This window comes from Acanthochromis polyacanthus, chromosome 8 (genome assembly GCF_021347895.1).
Source record: "Acanthochromis polyacanthus isolate Apoly-LR-REF ecotype Palm Island chromosome 8, KAUST_Apoly_ChrSc, whole genome shotgun sequence".
Classification (NCBI taxonomy): domain Eukaryota; kingdom Metazoa; phylum Chordata; class Actinopteri; family Pomacentridae; genus Acanthochromis; species Acanthochromis polyacanthus.
In genome coordinates this window covers 7660078-7675688 of record NC_067120.1, presented here as the reverse complement: position 1 = coordinate 7675688, position 15611 = coordinate 7660078, and the positions used below count along the sequence as shown (strand labels likewise).

Sequence of the window (15611 nt, the reverse complement as noted above, 5' to 3'; positions counted from 1 at the left end):
CTTGGAGATCTGACTTTGATCAAATCTATAACAAACAACACACACAGTGGTTCAGGAAAGCCTTTCTGCTTTAATACAAAGAAAAGAAGCTTTGAACTTCAGAAAATACAAGATTGGTCTGGATTTTTTTCTCCTCAAATTATCAGTTTTCCGTTTCCTATGAAATGCTGCTGCTGTTCAAACAGCGTCAACTCAAATACATCCCTCGTTTTGCTTTGGAATTGAAACTCAGGGATGATTTCCACGTTTATTTTCTGTTGAGGTTTTTTTCTTCTTGTTTGGCTGAGAATCAGGCCTTTCCTTAAATGACATTTTAGTTTTGTATTATTTTGATGTAAGTGCCCACAGTGCCATGTGACACCCTGTCCAGCAGATCCAGAAAATTCCTGTTACGTCCACATATTGCATCCATGCTCACCTCATAAAAACGAGGTACAAGGCAGGGCAAAATTTCTTCCAAAATAGATGTCATATATATATATACATACATATATATATATATAGAGCAATCATATATACACATTCGTACATACATATACTAATTTATGTGATGCAAAGAAAAAAATGTACACATTTCTTACAAAATCGTAACAAAGACTGGAAAGTGTTTGTTTGCTCTGGAGCAAAGTCGTGTAGCTGTTCAGCCTCTGAGGATTTCTCCACGTTTGTGGAAACCGAAGGAGTCTCCCAGATTTGTGTCCATGTTCGGCCAGCACAGAAGTCACAGAGAGACGGAGACAGAGGGAGAAACGAGACAGAAAACAGCTCGATGGTGCAAACATGGAAGTCGGAAGTTGAAGGGAAAAAAAGTGAGATGAAAAGGGATGCGTGGGGAAACATCGCATGAACTCCCTGACATGAAACAATATCATGGAAAAGAGAGAAAAAAATTATCAGGGAGTGTTGACATAAAAAGCACAAACAAACTTTGTGTTCTTTTATTACTAAATATAGTGCAACAATAAACATTGCATTTCTTTCACCCTTTCACTTGCGTCTGAGAACGTTAACTTTTCTTTCCCAGCATTTTGTCTGTTCTTAACACTTGCTGTAAATATGAGGTGCAACCTTTGTCCCGTCACTGTCCCGTGCCACAAGGTCAGTCCTTCTTTCTGGGAGAAAACAGGCTTCAGACTCAGAGACGTAAACATAACACAGACCCTGCTCAAAACAAGTCAAAAAAATCAGGAGGAACATAAAGAATAAAAACAGAACAAGTGTTGGTGTTTTGGGCAGCATGTAAATTTGGAAAGGCAGGGCAGTTTTAAATGGTGGCAACGACCCCCGCAGTCAAATAGCCAAATCCTCGAGGAATAAAAACCGAGCTGTCTGAACCACAGCGCCCCTCCTTGACAACAGTGTTGTGTGCAGGAACGGCTGCAGCCACCGGGCTGGTCGGGCCTTAGAAGGCCTGCTGGGCTGGGTTGTAGTTGAATGTTGTTGGCACGTGAGGCCTCTCTTCCAGCTTGTCATACTCCAGATGAAATTCCTGAGAGATGCAAACAGAGGTTTAGCATCTGGAACAAAAGTCTGTAAAACTTTGTTTTTACCAGATAATAACAACTCTCACCTTGGCTACTTTCCTCCAGTTAAGACAATCAAAAAAGTAGTAGGTGCCCCTCTCGTAGGTGTTGGTCTTCAGTGTCGGCTCCATGCCAGGTGCTCTCGTTATCCAAACTCGCTCTTCTCTGTGGTACCTCCAGTCCCGGTTAAAGCTGGAGAAGGAAATACGACATAAAGTAAAAATATATTCCACAGTGACGTCACAGAGTGTGTACTTTTTGTAATGTCCTTCTATTGGCACTAATTGTCCTTTTGTTGTGACTTATTGTCCTGTGTTTCATTGTATGTTTTACTGTTTTCTTTGTGTACTTTTTGAAATGTCCTTTTATGGTGACTTATTGTCCATTTATTGATACGTCATCCTTTTACTGTGACTTCATGTCCTTTTATTGTGATTTAATGTTCTTTTGTGTGACTTATCTTTTTTTTACCTGCCTAGGGGCTACAGATGTAAATGAGCATTGTTGCCATAATCTGGCATATTTCCTTCTATTGCTGTCTAAACAGACGTTTGTTAATGTGCACGGTCCCTATCAAATAAATAAATACATAAAATTTGATTCTGTGAACCTCAAAAACAACAGGAATTAAAGCGCCTGCAGGCAGCCTGTCACACACACCCTATTGTTTCACACGGTGCAGACAGATAATACGTCTGCAGTAATTACCAAAGAAAAGGTTAATAGGGTTTATCCATTAGCCATGGAGCTGCTGCAGTCTCCTCCCCTCAGCTCAGATGTGCATTCAGCGTCTGAACTTGTGTCTGAGCTGGAGACTAGAAATCTCTCTTTTCAAAAGTCTCCATTCAGCTCTGAGGAACTCTGCAGCTTCTGTCTAATCTCTGTGGAGTTTAATTCCACTTTAGTGTCACTCGTACTGCTGCAGATTCCAGTTTTATTTTAAAAGTTACTGATCACTTTGAGGCGTACCGCAGCTGAATGAAGTCGCCTTTCCTTTGCTTTCCACTGGCTAACAGATGGGCTGGTATTACTGAGTGAGTTAGCGGCTCTTCATTAGCAGGTCTGGTAAACAACTTTACCAAGCAAATCTCAAGTCTTCGTGACCTTTCATGGCACGACTTCACACAACTATGTGTCCACAGTGTTAAAAATCCCTGGAAGTACTCACAGCTCTACTGCTGCCAAAAGCTGTAGCAGGTCTCCACCATTCATGTAGTACAGGTAGAACAACAGGTCTTCACCGTATCGAGCCAGTTTGATTGCAGCCAACTAGAAGCAACACAGCAAACAACAAGAAGAATGAGTTTCATACCTGTATTTATGAAGTGAATCCTGAAACTGTGGTTCTGGAGCTCCTAATTACCTTGTCTCTTATGTGGATATTGGTTAAATACTCCGATGGAACATGGAAATCTGAAAACACAGACCCAGTTAGCAGCTCTGGAAACAAAAGAGCACGTCTAATCTGACATGTAATCTTACTACGCGTTTTTAAATTCACCGTCATGCAAAATGAGACGTGCTTTGATGAAAACAGTCGCCACAAAGGAGCTGATTATATATCAAAGCTCGCTACCGACACACAACACAGAGCCTCAACACAATAGAAATCTGAATAACCAACATGGCCTGCCGTTAAAGGAGCAACACTCAATGCTAAAAGCTACTCAGAGAAACTAAACTACAGTGATTAAAGATTTTAAAATCACATCAGGAAAGTCTTACCGATGTCTTGAGGCCGACAAGGTGCTGAAGCCCAAGGAGAGGCAAACTTGGGGTACAAGTTTCTGTCAAACAAAGAAGTTGGAGTAAGAAAAGAATACAAACTATCAAAACACAAAACAATTAACCAACGCAATGATCAGAAACTTTCCATTTCTACTCAGGTGGCACGGCTAAGTAAGATTTAAGACACTGAGTACGGATATTTTTCTACTTCGAGCTTTTACGTGCACTTTGAGGAGTGAAACATTTACTATCTTGAATATTTGTCTTTTAATCCGTCTATTGAATGCTGCATAAAAATCTAAAACTTGAGGGAGGCTTTTTGGACAGGAAGTGACAGGACGAATGGCTTCAAAAGACTCATGTCATCTGTAATACGGTAATTTTTTTTTTTAAACCTTTCTGTAGGTACAAATTACACACAAAAGATTTAAATGAGCAAAGAGCCACATCAGTCCTCGTGTAAATTCAGTCAAATTAGAAACGGTCCTCCAGTGAAAAGCAGGGCTTGGTAGATCTGGTAAAAACCACAGGAAGAGTTGAGCTGAGATTTATGCCGTTGTCACCATCTGTGCAGCTTTTTCCTGGCTCAGGAAGGGCCTCTGGGAGGTGCTTACGCATGCCGAGGCAGCGACTCTACAATCTACATCTTTCTATCCGATAAACAAACATGTCTATTACACTCAAGTAAAGCCAAATCAACAAAACGGGTACGTTTGTTTTTCAATTCTTTTTATTTTGGTGCAAGTGATTTTCCTAAAACCTCTTTGGGGTCAAAACTTCATTTATGCAGGAAAAACCCTCCATTTGTGATGCTTATTGCTGGACTGTTCATGTATTAATCTCATTTTCAGTTTGCTGTTTGTGACTGCTTTCTTCAAAACAAGCCAGAGTCGGGGTGCACCTGCAGGGCAGTGACTATCTAAGAGTAACTGCATTAAGGGTGGAACGGCAGTCTTACTCTGGTGAGTTTAAATTGAGTCCCAGTGTCGTGAGGTCGCTTCCTAGTGCCAGATGGACCATCCCTGGATCAGTCTCCGCCGCCCGGATAAACGTCAGCAGTCCAATCATGCCGAATTGGTCTGTCACCATTCCTGAGGGAATGTTCGTCACCCGACCTGCGGCAGCAGGACAATCCAAACTTCAACAAACCGCAGAAACTGGACTGCGATCTACAGTAAATACTTACTGTCAAACCTCCATATTTCTAAACCACACAGTGTGCACGCATTGGAGAGCAAACCAAGCCAATTATTTTTTTAAACTGATGGTCACAGACAAGCTAATGGAAAGATGATGATGGTCTGCAGCACACTGAGCAATATTCTTGTGGTTTCCTCACTGTAGCATATCCGACAATTATCTAACCCCAAATGCAGGGCAGAGAGCCCAACTGCCTCACCCAAGTTGTGCGATTAAGAAGGGATGTCTCAGTGGAATTGGAGCGATACGATTGGCTGTGAGGTCTCACCATCGGGCAACACCTGGATCCCTTTCTTCTGGTTGTTGTTCTGTGCTGAGGCCGTCTTGTCTCCAGGGAACTTGGGCCCATCTGCATTGGATGTGCTCTTGCTTGTGGAGTTCAAGTTCTAAAAGGAAAACAAAAACAGCATTTGAGACACAGCAGAAGGAAACGTAGCTTCATATTTATTCTTCTTGATCTGTAACAGAAGGGCAGACATCCCGGCTGAGTTTGTAGTCCAGCCTTCAGTGGCTCTCACTCACAGTTTTGCTGTCGTCGTTGTTCAATGTGGGGTCCTTATAGTTTGGGCCAGGCAGTGCGGGGAAGTCCTCGTTGTGGATGGAGAAATCCTGTGTCTGTTCGGTTGATGGCTTCGTCACCATGCCAACTTGATGATGAAAACGGTGAAGTAGAGATGACAATTTCCCAAAGTGTAACAGCAAAGCATTACAGAAGAAGGGTGTCATAAACAAGCATCATCTACGGTGATGAGCTCTGCACTCAAACAAAGCCTCCGCTAATATTCTGAACCCAACTGAGAGACTGAAATCCTAAACTTTGGCTTTTGGGGGGGGGATCTGCTGCCTGTAAATTAATGTGTGCACAGATAAGACATTTCTTCCAGCCTAATGACCTACCATAAGGAGCCCGTCCAGTCAGTGGGTTGAGCACCGGTGTTGGGTTTCCAGTCCCTTCTCGCCGACTCCTGTCTGCTAATGCAGGGAAGTCTGACAGATCCAGTCCTGTTACATTTTCACTCCCATCTGCACCAACAGGACAGACAAGAATGTGTAATATTTAAACCATTAAATGCAATCCATTTATATGAAAAAGTGGCATTTCTAAGTTTGGTAATTTGCTCTTACTGCACAGTAAATGACAGTAATAGTCCAGCCAATTAATATATAAACCCAGTAAAAGGTAGATTAGGAAAATGGTGTTACCTTTTTTTAAAGTTAAATGTATTTCAACAGATTTTCGTTCTGAACTGAATTTGTCAAATATCTGCAAGTTGGTCTGTTTTTGTTTGACGAACACAACAACCAAGAAAGCCCTCTCAAAACTACAACATCTAGAAAGCTCTTTTCAGTAATGCAAGATAAGGAGACGGATAATACAAACTGTGAATAACCTCCTGATTGATCGCTATAATCAGACTGCAGCCATACTTTCATTTTCTATACAACCGCAGACATATTACAACAACATTTGTCTAAATACAGCCGCTACCTGAAGACCATTATATTAAAACACACAAACCTGTGCCATTGAAGATGCTGCTTGATAACGAGTTGTTCATCCCAAAGGCCTGATTGCGGTTCATACCGAATCCTGACATGCTGCAGAGACAAAAGAACAAACTAAGTGGACAGCTTAAAATGTGAAACAAAGATATGAGGAACTGTAGAGAACACAGCAGATTTCTCGGAGGGTGAATCACATTCCACTGGTCTACCTGTTTATGGTAAAGGGCTGGCGTGCTGGCTGCTGTTTGGGCATACAGATGATACTTGGCGAGCTGCGGTTGGGGCTTCCCAGCCCCGAGCTTCCCATACTATTGGTCCTGCCGCTCATTCCAATGCCTTGACCGACCTGAGAGTGGTTCAGCATGTTCCTTGAATTCATCGGTAATGTCCCCCTGATAATCAATCAAAGTTTATTTCTGTAGCCCTTTACAACAGCCCAAAGTGTGACCAAAGCACTTCACAGGAAAAAAAAAACAAAAAAAAAACAATAGAATAACTTAAAAACAACACATCAACTTAAAACAGAGACAGCAGTAAAATATACAATAAAATAAACAGCATTAAAATATACATCTAAAAGAAATAAAAGTAACTAATGTCACCATGCTGCTAGGTATTAAAATCCATTTTAAGCAGAAAGGTTTTGAGTTTTGATTTATAAAGGTCAGGTGAGTGATGATGGAGCTTGTTCCAGAGTCACCCCAGGGTTTCTATCCTGACCTCGCTACTTTAAGTACTGACCGGATGAACTCAGAGCTCTTTTTTGGTCCCGTAAAGTTAAAAGCTCAGATAAATAAGGTGGAGCGAGACAGTCAAGAGCTTTAAAAACAAACATTAAAAAGTCTACAAAGCATTCTGGACTGCACTGGAAGCCAGTGGAGAAAGTAAAGGTCCAGGGTGATGTGCTCACAGCTGGGGGTGTGAAAACATCATCAGGTCTGACTGGGAGGTTTTCTCATTCTGTGCCAACTATCATTATTATTATTTAAAGGGTACAGGAAGAGTGTGTGTCCAAACTGTGTCAGTGAAAAACAAGCAGCCATCCTGCCCACCTGCTTGGCGATGGAGGGGTATGGAGGGACATGGTGGGGACCCCCGTTGTTGGGGTGATATGACTTGGTAGCTGCGTGCCTTGCGTTAGATTTCGGTTTAACTGAGGCGTACTGTTTCCCATGCCTCGTACCGAGAAGCCAAGTGCACCTGCAGAAAGAAGGAGAAGAAACACAGGGCAAAAAACAAACGCTGTCAGACAACCCACAGAAGATTTGTGTTCAAATAATATCTGCGTAATGTCACACATTCAACCTTTGAGTGTCTCTAGTGCCTCTGACACGTGACCAGGGTAAACTCAGGAAGACATTCAGGAGAACATCACTGAGATAGCCTGTAAGAATCACAACAGCACTCACTTTGTGGACCGTACAAACTTGCACCGAGCTGCGACAGCTGACCCGACGACGATGGTGAAGGTGAGGACAGCATCTGGGGGGAAATATTTGAAGAATGGACAGAGTAAAATAAATGGAAAACTTCTCCTGTAGCGTGAGCTCCGGAAAAGCAAAAGACATCAGGACAAAACTCACGTCTTTGTCCGATCGATGTGGAAACATCGACGGCTGGTTGTAGTACATGCTTTCATCAGTAAAGTCGTTATCCACTACCTCGACGAACTCTACAAATTTCTTTCTAGCACCAAACATGCCTTTCGTCACCTGAAGAGAGAAAGAAAGATAGTGATTAAAGATGTGCAAGGGGAAGAAAACATGTCATGAAGTGAACAAAAACACCTTTAAATGTAAAGATGCAACTACCAGTTACTGTCATTGTCAATTAATCCACTGAAAACTTTCTCAAATAATCATTAGTTGTTTGCTCAATGCTAGAAAATGTTGAAAATTGATCAACCAAAGCCCAATATGCTCAGTTTACTGTCACAGAGGCAGTAAGAAACCAGAAAATTTTGGCATTTAGGAACTTGGTTTCTTGGAATTTACTTTTTCAAGTTAGTCAATTATCATAACAGTTGTCGATTAGTTGAACTGTTGACAACTAATCAATGAATTTTTGCAGACCTACACTCTACTAACTTTAATTCTTCAAGTCTTTCATGAAACGTAATGTTGCTGATATGTTCATACAAGTTTCCCCAACATCTCCAGGCCTTTAAGCTAGAACGCTGCAATATCTGAAAGTGACAACACTGCGTCTGTTGTACTGTCTGTCTCGCTGTAATATCACTTTACTGGCGCTACAAAACCTGAAACTTTAATTAACTTTTTATACACAGAACACTATCAACTATGGCTCCAAATTTAAATGAAACTGAAAATACTGAGTGTATAATACGGACCTTTATTTTATAAGGTAAAAATGTTTGAGAACCAGCTCTCATTTGCAAACATGACCTGCAAACCACAGACACAACTAGACATATAAACATAACAAAGAAATAAAGTAAACAAATAGGAAGCATGGGAGATCATGCATGAGTGAAATAAAAATGTGCATGAGGTGTAGAAAGTCTGTGTTTATATAAGTATGTGTGTAAGTAAAGTCCAAAGAGATCAGCAGAGCAACAGTCAACCACAATCTGATGGAGTTTAAGCTTGAAGGTGTTCAGAGGAGTAGATATGAAAGTTTGAGGGTGTTCTGTCAGGTGTTCCTTGCCAAAAATAGCACAAGTGCTGGGGATGATGAGCTTGATGTATTCACTAGATCTAGTAGGATATGAATTATGTGCGATCCCCCATGATTCTCTATTAGATATTTGGCATTTTGGGGTTATTCAAATAAAGTTCAGAACAATGTGTGTCTACTTTGTGAGGATGTACATGCATAAACTTCCATAATAAAATCATAAATTAATAGCATCCATAAAATGTAATAAATAAATTAAATGACAGCAGCAGTAACTGTTCCTTTTTGGCGTGTTAAAATTGACGATGAGCTTACTTTTAACGCTGGATATTTATTTAACACTCTTAAGGAAATTAACAGTAGCGATGCTAACAGGCTAGTTAGCCAACAAGTAGCTAACGTTAGCAGGCTAGCTGGTTGTAATCCCTCCGCGTTAGCTTAGCTAGCTTAACGACAGTTTGCAAACGGGCTACCCTAACGAGGTGCTAAATACAGAACCGTTTAACTTATCATTTAACTACCAAGTCGCAATCCCTATCGGGCAGCAATACGGGCCCTCTGTGCCTCCGTATATCCACAGTCAGCTGCCCGTTTTCTCGGCTCCGTTTGCAGGCAGCAGCAGTCAGAGCTACAATCCACCGGAGCTAAAGGCTAACGACCCGCTACGTACCGAAACGGGAGAAAGCGACGACACGAATAGCTCCGGTTTAGTGGGTTAAATCCCACCGGACCGTTTTAACGTGACAGAAAAAATGAAATGAAAATACCCTCACCGCATCAATTTCCCTTCGCTTCGTTAGATCCAAGATGGCTGTGTGTATTCTCAATCGAAAGAGCTGTAGCCTTTACCCTCTGACCTTACAACCTGCTGACCACTTCCGTACACAAAACTAAACATGTAGGAAAGTCTGATCCATCCCCACCACAGGGGGCAACAGCTAAAAGCAAGACACTGGACCAAAAGCAACCACCTCAGGGAAATCTGGAGGTTTTACAGTGAATTTAAATACCCATGTGTCTCCCTCCTGTGAACATAAGAAGCCCAGCATCATGTTAATAAGTGATGCTGCAGATGCAACCTTTATCACTAATAATATCCCAAAATTACAATAAAAACAGTCCCATGCTGTATAGGATAGGATGACATGAATGAATCTAATGCAATAATAATGCAGGAAACTTTAAGTGAGAATACTAGCCAGGAACAAACCTAATACAAAATTTAATGGTGCAAAAAAAAGCTTTTTAGTTTATTTTATGACTAGTTTTTTATGATGTTTCTCTATTTTAATGTTTGTTGATTTTATATGTAAAGTGTCTTTAATTGTTTTGAAAAGCACTATACAAATAAAATGTATAATTATTTTTTATTATTGTTTGTACATTTTGCACAAATATATTGCTGTGTTGCAGTTTTTAATTGTTTATTAAAACTGTTCAAATGCTAATATTCTCTGTCTTGAAGTGGGGCCTTGTTTTAAAATCTCATTAGAAAAATCTGTTGATTTTACAGTGAATTAAATAATTCTACGACTGAAAACCCTATGTCTCCCTCCCGTGAACATAAGGTGTCCTGCATCATGGAAATAAGTGATGTGTGCAACTGCAGATGCAACCTTTTTGACTAGTAATATCACAAAATTACAATAAAAACCACATATTATAGAGGATGGGATGACAAGAATAAATCTCATGCAACAAATAAAAGTTAAAATGAGATTATTGGCCAGGAATAGATCTAATACAATATTTAATGGTAAATTTTTTTTTTAAAAATTGTTCTGTAATTAGATTTTATTCACAGATTGTGCATTGCGAACATATTTGTTACTGTGTTGCAGTTTTTAATTAATCAAACCTGTTCAAATGCTAATATTCTCTGTCTTGAAATCTCGTTAGACAACCTCAATTATTTCATTTTTGTGCTACATTTAGCCTACGTCTGTTTTTATCAAATTACCAGGCAGCAAATTGAATGCTAGATGGGCACACAGAGGCCCAGCAGTTCATTGTACGTTAATTTGGACCTATCGACTTCTGTTATTTGCAACTGAAATAAGTGTAAACTGATTACTGGGATTGGAAACAGCATATTCACACACGTTCCAAAACATAGTGAACCAAAACATAAAGACAGCATGTAATGTTTTATTTAATTCTAACTATCTTTCAACATAGGGGAATAAATATTTGAACTCACAAATCTGCAAAAAAGTCACAGATGTCAAATGCATAGAGTTAGCGAGGTAGTCAGTGCTGTTTGTCGAATGATAGTCCACTCTTTTTAAAGGGTTTAGTAAAGTTGGTGCACATTTTTGGCAGACAGGATCCCGTTGTCAGACACATCAAATGTCTGACAAATGGTGGAGTTCTGGACACTTAATCGTCAGAAGCCCTGACTGACAAAACAGCCTCCAGAAAGCCAATATCCTCTTCCCGACTTTATCTTGTCATTTGAATAAACCTATATTTTAAGGAGGCATTTTACTGGTCAAAGGAGTGCCTGTGTACTGGTCACACTATCTGACTATTGTTTTTTTTAAGCCACACCTAACTGGGGTGTGGATGAACTCAGTGGTTGAAAATGTGTCATCAAAGGGCTGAAATCTTTTCGTACACATTTGGCTAAATTTGACACCTTCTGGTCATAAGACTAGAAATGATAATTCATCTTTAAGTCAGAAAAGAAGATAATTGCATGCTGCGTAATGCAATCTCATTGAGACATGGGGTCTCATTCTCAAGAGAGACCTGTCCTCCAAAAACAACAAAGCAGCACTGAGTCACTGACAAACAACACTAAGGAACCTGTACTGGATGATATAACACTGAGTTACAGACAGACAGGCTCATGACAAAACACAACATAGACAACAAAATACATATGGAAAAGCACCAAGCAATAAACTTAAAATGTAAAAGCACTAAGAACAAGAATAAGTCCTAAGAGATGATATTTCTATACTATTTAAGAGACGTTTGAAGTCAAATCAAGTCGGACAGCTTTAGTGACTTCCAGGTTTAGGGAGCAGAGTAAGAAAAAGTTGTTGAGGAGACACTGAAAGTCTCCTATTTATACTTTTGTGCAGTGTGTTCTTGTTTCTGAAGCGTTCAGCCACACGGCAGATGGAGCTGCTCAGTTGTCAAATAATTTATTTACTAGATTGAGATTTGAATTGTTTAGTAATAAACCGTCTCCATCTCAACAACTCCATATGCTGAGGAAGGCCATTAAATGTGACTGAAAACTTCAGAAAATATATGTAAAAATGACCTTTTTATTTTAATTTTTTACAGCAGATATTTGCACTTGTCGTAGGAAGAAAAGTAGATGTTGGTTAAACCATGAACGATGACTCCATTAGGCAGGTCACATGCTTCTTTGGGTGCTCCATCTGAGTCGCTGCCTGTTGGAGGGCCCCTGGCAGTAAGTGGATGTGGGAAAGTGCTAAAAACAGCTTGTCAGTGAGTGAAACCAGATGAGGGTCAACCTGTGGCCTTTCTGATAATAAAATGAAATCCCATTCCATTTTATCTGGTTGGAAAATAGCTTTAATGAAGGTATGTGAGCTATCAGGGGAGAATCACACCTCAGGTGGGCAGAGATGACGTGTGGCTGACGTGTATAATGACATGCAGCTTACTTACAGTTCTGGATCCCTACAGAAGGTGGATAGGAAATTATATTACACTTTGAATTATGTGGGAAACTCAATCATGATCATCTTGATTTGACACCAAATTGACCAAGGAGCCACGTGTCACTGACAAAACCCAGATCTACAGAGAAAATTCCAGAAGTGACTTAAGAATATCTCTTATTTTTTAGAGAACCCATACCGTCATTTCCCTTCCTTCAAGAAACATTTCAAAACACACACTGATTTACTACATCTCTTTGGTGTTCCTGAGACAAACTCTTGACGAGATCTCACCATACAGACCCACTTTTAGGGCCCAGTGGCCGCGACCCAGAGCTGTATCCGGGCCGATTAGGACAGAATGTAAATGACCTTCGCTGCTCTTTCATCACAGAACACTTCTTCTACTTATCCATGGCACCCTGCCCCTCCCTGTCTCTCTCTCTCTCTCTCTCTCTCTCTCTTCCACTTCTGTCATCTCGGAGAAGAAGGGGGAAAAGGCACAAATGGGCAGGAGAGAGTTAGTGGTTGCTATAGCCATGAAAGTCAGGGCAGAGCTTGGAGCCACTGAGAGATAGTGAGAGGACTGCACTGGGGAATATCCACCCGGGGAATACAATACCTTTTCAGCTCATTAGGCTGGATAAACAAATGACTTACTGTAGGAGATGCTGAGATTCATGGACACCAGCAGGAAGACACTTGACAGTAGGTGTTTTAAATTCTTCATTTGCTCATATTTTTACGCTAGTGATAATTACTTTGTGTTAACAGTATGGCTTTTAACACATGAAAGGATGTCATCCACATCATAATCATGTAATTGTTGCACTTTTTCACATGGCAAAGATGTCCTACATTGCTTATTTTTATGTTTTGTAGATCAATAAATCCAGACGGTTTGTGGTGGAGGAGCAGTAATGGAACATCATGAAATTCACTTGAAGAAGTCATCAGCCTGCTTGATTGCAACTCTTGTCTGGCACTAAATTGATGTGGAGAACCAGCGGTGGATTAAAGACACTGAGAAAGATGGGTAACGCCATGCGGAGTGTCATCGCCTTCATTCCCTCAGAGCGCTGTCAACGCTTCCTAGTGGGGGACCTGAAGGAGATGCCACTTGATCGGACGCTGGACCTGAGCAGCAGGCAGTTGCGTCGACTGCCTGTTGCCGCCTGTGTCTTCGATGAGCTGGTGAAGCTTTACCTGAGCGACAACAACCTCAGCAGCTTGCCAGCTGAACTGCAGGGCCTGAAGAAGCTCCAGCTCCTGGCTCTTGACTTTAACTGCTTTGAGGAGCTTCCCGCAGCTGTTTGCAGATTGCCTCAGCTCAGCATCCTCTATCTGGGTAACAACAGGCTTTATCGCCTCCCCAGAGAACTGAGGCAGCTCAAGGAACTTAATACTCTGTGGCTGGAGACTAATTGCTTCACTGTTTTCCCCAAGGTGGTTTGTGAGCTCGCAAATCTTAAGACCCTGCACCTCGGTTACAACCAGATACGGAGTATACCAAAAGAGTTTGGGCGGCTGGATGAGCTACGAAGTGTCTGGCTTGCTGGGAACCAGTTGGCAGAGTTCCCACCAGTGTTACTGGAAATGGACTTTCTAGCTGTCATTGATGTGGATCGCAACAAAATACGCTACTTCCCAGGACTTTCTCACATGCAGGGGTTGAAACTCGTCATCTATGACCACAACCCCTGTGTTAACGCCCCGCTGGTGGGTGAGGGAGTCAGAAGAGTCGGGCGCTGGGCGGACAGCACAGATGATGACCTGGAAGATGACGGATCAAAGGCAGCGAGTGAGACTACAGCGGAGGTGGTGGAAGTCCACCCTGAGGAGCAGTAAAAACATGTAAGGTCACGGAACAAAGTGACCTGTGGCTGTGGTGAGGTCTGACTGGCAGGAATCTGACTGGAGTGGCGTCCTGGAGCACTTGAAGCTGAGCGGCATGCTGTACATCTGGTCCATGGTATTTGGTCCATATATGGAAAAGCCAAGGACCATAAACTAATAGGTAGTCCAAAAACATGGCCCATCTTAAAGAGGAAATTAGAATCCTGAAATAAAAAATATGTAGCATGTTTGGTTGCTGACAGTGTATCAATTGACAGTGTATTATTTTAATTTGTAAAACTAGGTATCCTTTTACATGACTGGTTGCAAAAAGAGCAACTCTATAGATTGGAAACATCAGATTTTAACCATTTGACCAGCGATGCAAGACATATCTTGGAAATTTTACAATGTCTTTGCACTGGTAAGTTTGTGTTTCCTCTTGATAAATAACGTTGTGTATTTGCAAGACAAAAATACACAGCATATTTATACTTTTCTATTAAACTGTCTATGCATGCATTGCTGTCTCATCTAAGAATATGTTCATGTCCCTTTGTCAGAGCTCTTATTTTGTAGTGCAGAGAATTGGACAAACAGAAAGGTTCTTGCTCCAGGAGAGTCTGAGATAATATCTGTACCTGCTGGGGATAAAAACAGTTAGGTTTTTAATACAAGTGATGGATGGTTTAAGTCAATTAGTGCACTCCTTATCCAGACCAATGCATAATTCATCTGATAGATTGGGGCTGTGGCTTTAAATAAAGACTGCTAATGGACCCCTAATATCATCACCACGAGGTTCTGGTTTGAAAGACATCATAAATGCAGCTTTGTGATTCCCCTGTGCACCAGGAAAATGTTCTGTAAACAAGATTAAATGCAATTTCACAGCAAATGATTTGGAGCATTTTCAATACATTCTAACAAGGTGTAAGAACACAGATTAAAAAGGGATGCATGCCAGTTTTATTTCTGGAAATGTGATTATTTCAAACACCAAACTTCTGTATTTCCATTTCTCAGTGAGCGTCCTGTAAAACACACCAACCACTTTCAGTATTTTCAGACGTTGAGGCAACATCTTTTTGTTTTATTATTCAGATATACAGTAATTCAAAGATTAACTCCCAATTCTCTTATGCTGTCTCCTAATGCACCTGAATCCAGGGCCGGCCGCTGGCATAAACACTCTATGCCGTTGTTTATAGCCACATCCACTCGAGGGGGCCACACCACAATAAGTGTGTGATTCACATTTTGTCCCTGTCTAGGATACATTTTTAAAAAAATAAATATTTGCTGTTAATCATGTGCATGTGTGTTTTAACCCAATTACAAGCTGTGCACGTGATTTGGTAGTTGCCCTGTGCATGTTTTGGGGCCACAAAAAAAATCTTGCTTAGGGCCACCAAAGTCCTAGGGCCGGCCCTGCCTGAATCCATGTACTCTCCATGGATTTGGTGTCATTACAACGAGAGGCCTCTTCTGAATTTGCGCTATTTTTGCAAACCTGACTTTTGCTTAAAAGACAGCACAA

The 15611-nt window shown here is 41.0% G+C and overlaps 2 protein-coding genes across 2 annotated transcripts; one reads left to right on the top strand and one right to left on the bottom strand.

Annotated features, from left to right (window-relative positions):
• Positions 1-50: 50 nt before the first annotated feature.
• On the bottom strand, positions 51-9499 carry cnot2 (CCR4-NOT transcription complex, subunit 2). Its single transcript, XM_022213762.2, has 15 exons — positions 9368-9499; positions 7541-7669; positions 7367-7439; positions 7010-7157; positions 6167-6349; positions 5971-6050; positions 5349-5474; positions 4974-5098; positions 4720-4837; positions 4210-4366; positions 3249-3310; positions 2887-2936; positions 2692-2792; positions 1571-1715; positions 51-1489 (listed from the first exon to the last, which is right to left on the bottom strand). The coding sequence occupies exons 2-15, from the start codon at positions 7655-7657 to the stop codon at positions 1403-1405; spliced, it is 1572 nt and encodes a 523-aa protein (XP_022069454.1). The 5' UTR covers positions 7658-7669; positions 9368-9499; the 3' UTR covers positions 51-1402.
• Positions 9500-12722: 3223 nt separating this feature from the next.
• On the top strand, positions 12723-15043 carry lrrc10 (leucine rich repeat containing 10). Its single transcript, XM_022213771.2, has 2 exons — positions 12723-12943; positions 13118-15043. The coding sequence occupies exon 2, from the start codon at positions 13229-13231 to the stop codon at positions 14081-14083; it is 855 nt and encodes a 284-aa protein (XP_022069463.1). The 5' UTR covers positions 12723-12943; positions 13118-13228; the 3' UTR covers positions 14084-15043.
• The last annotated feature ends 568 nt before the right edge of the window (positions 15044-15611 follow it).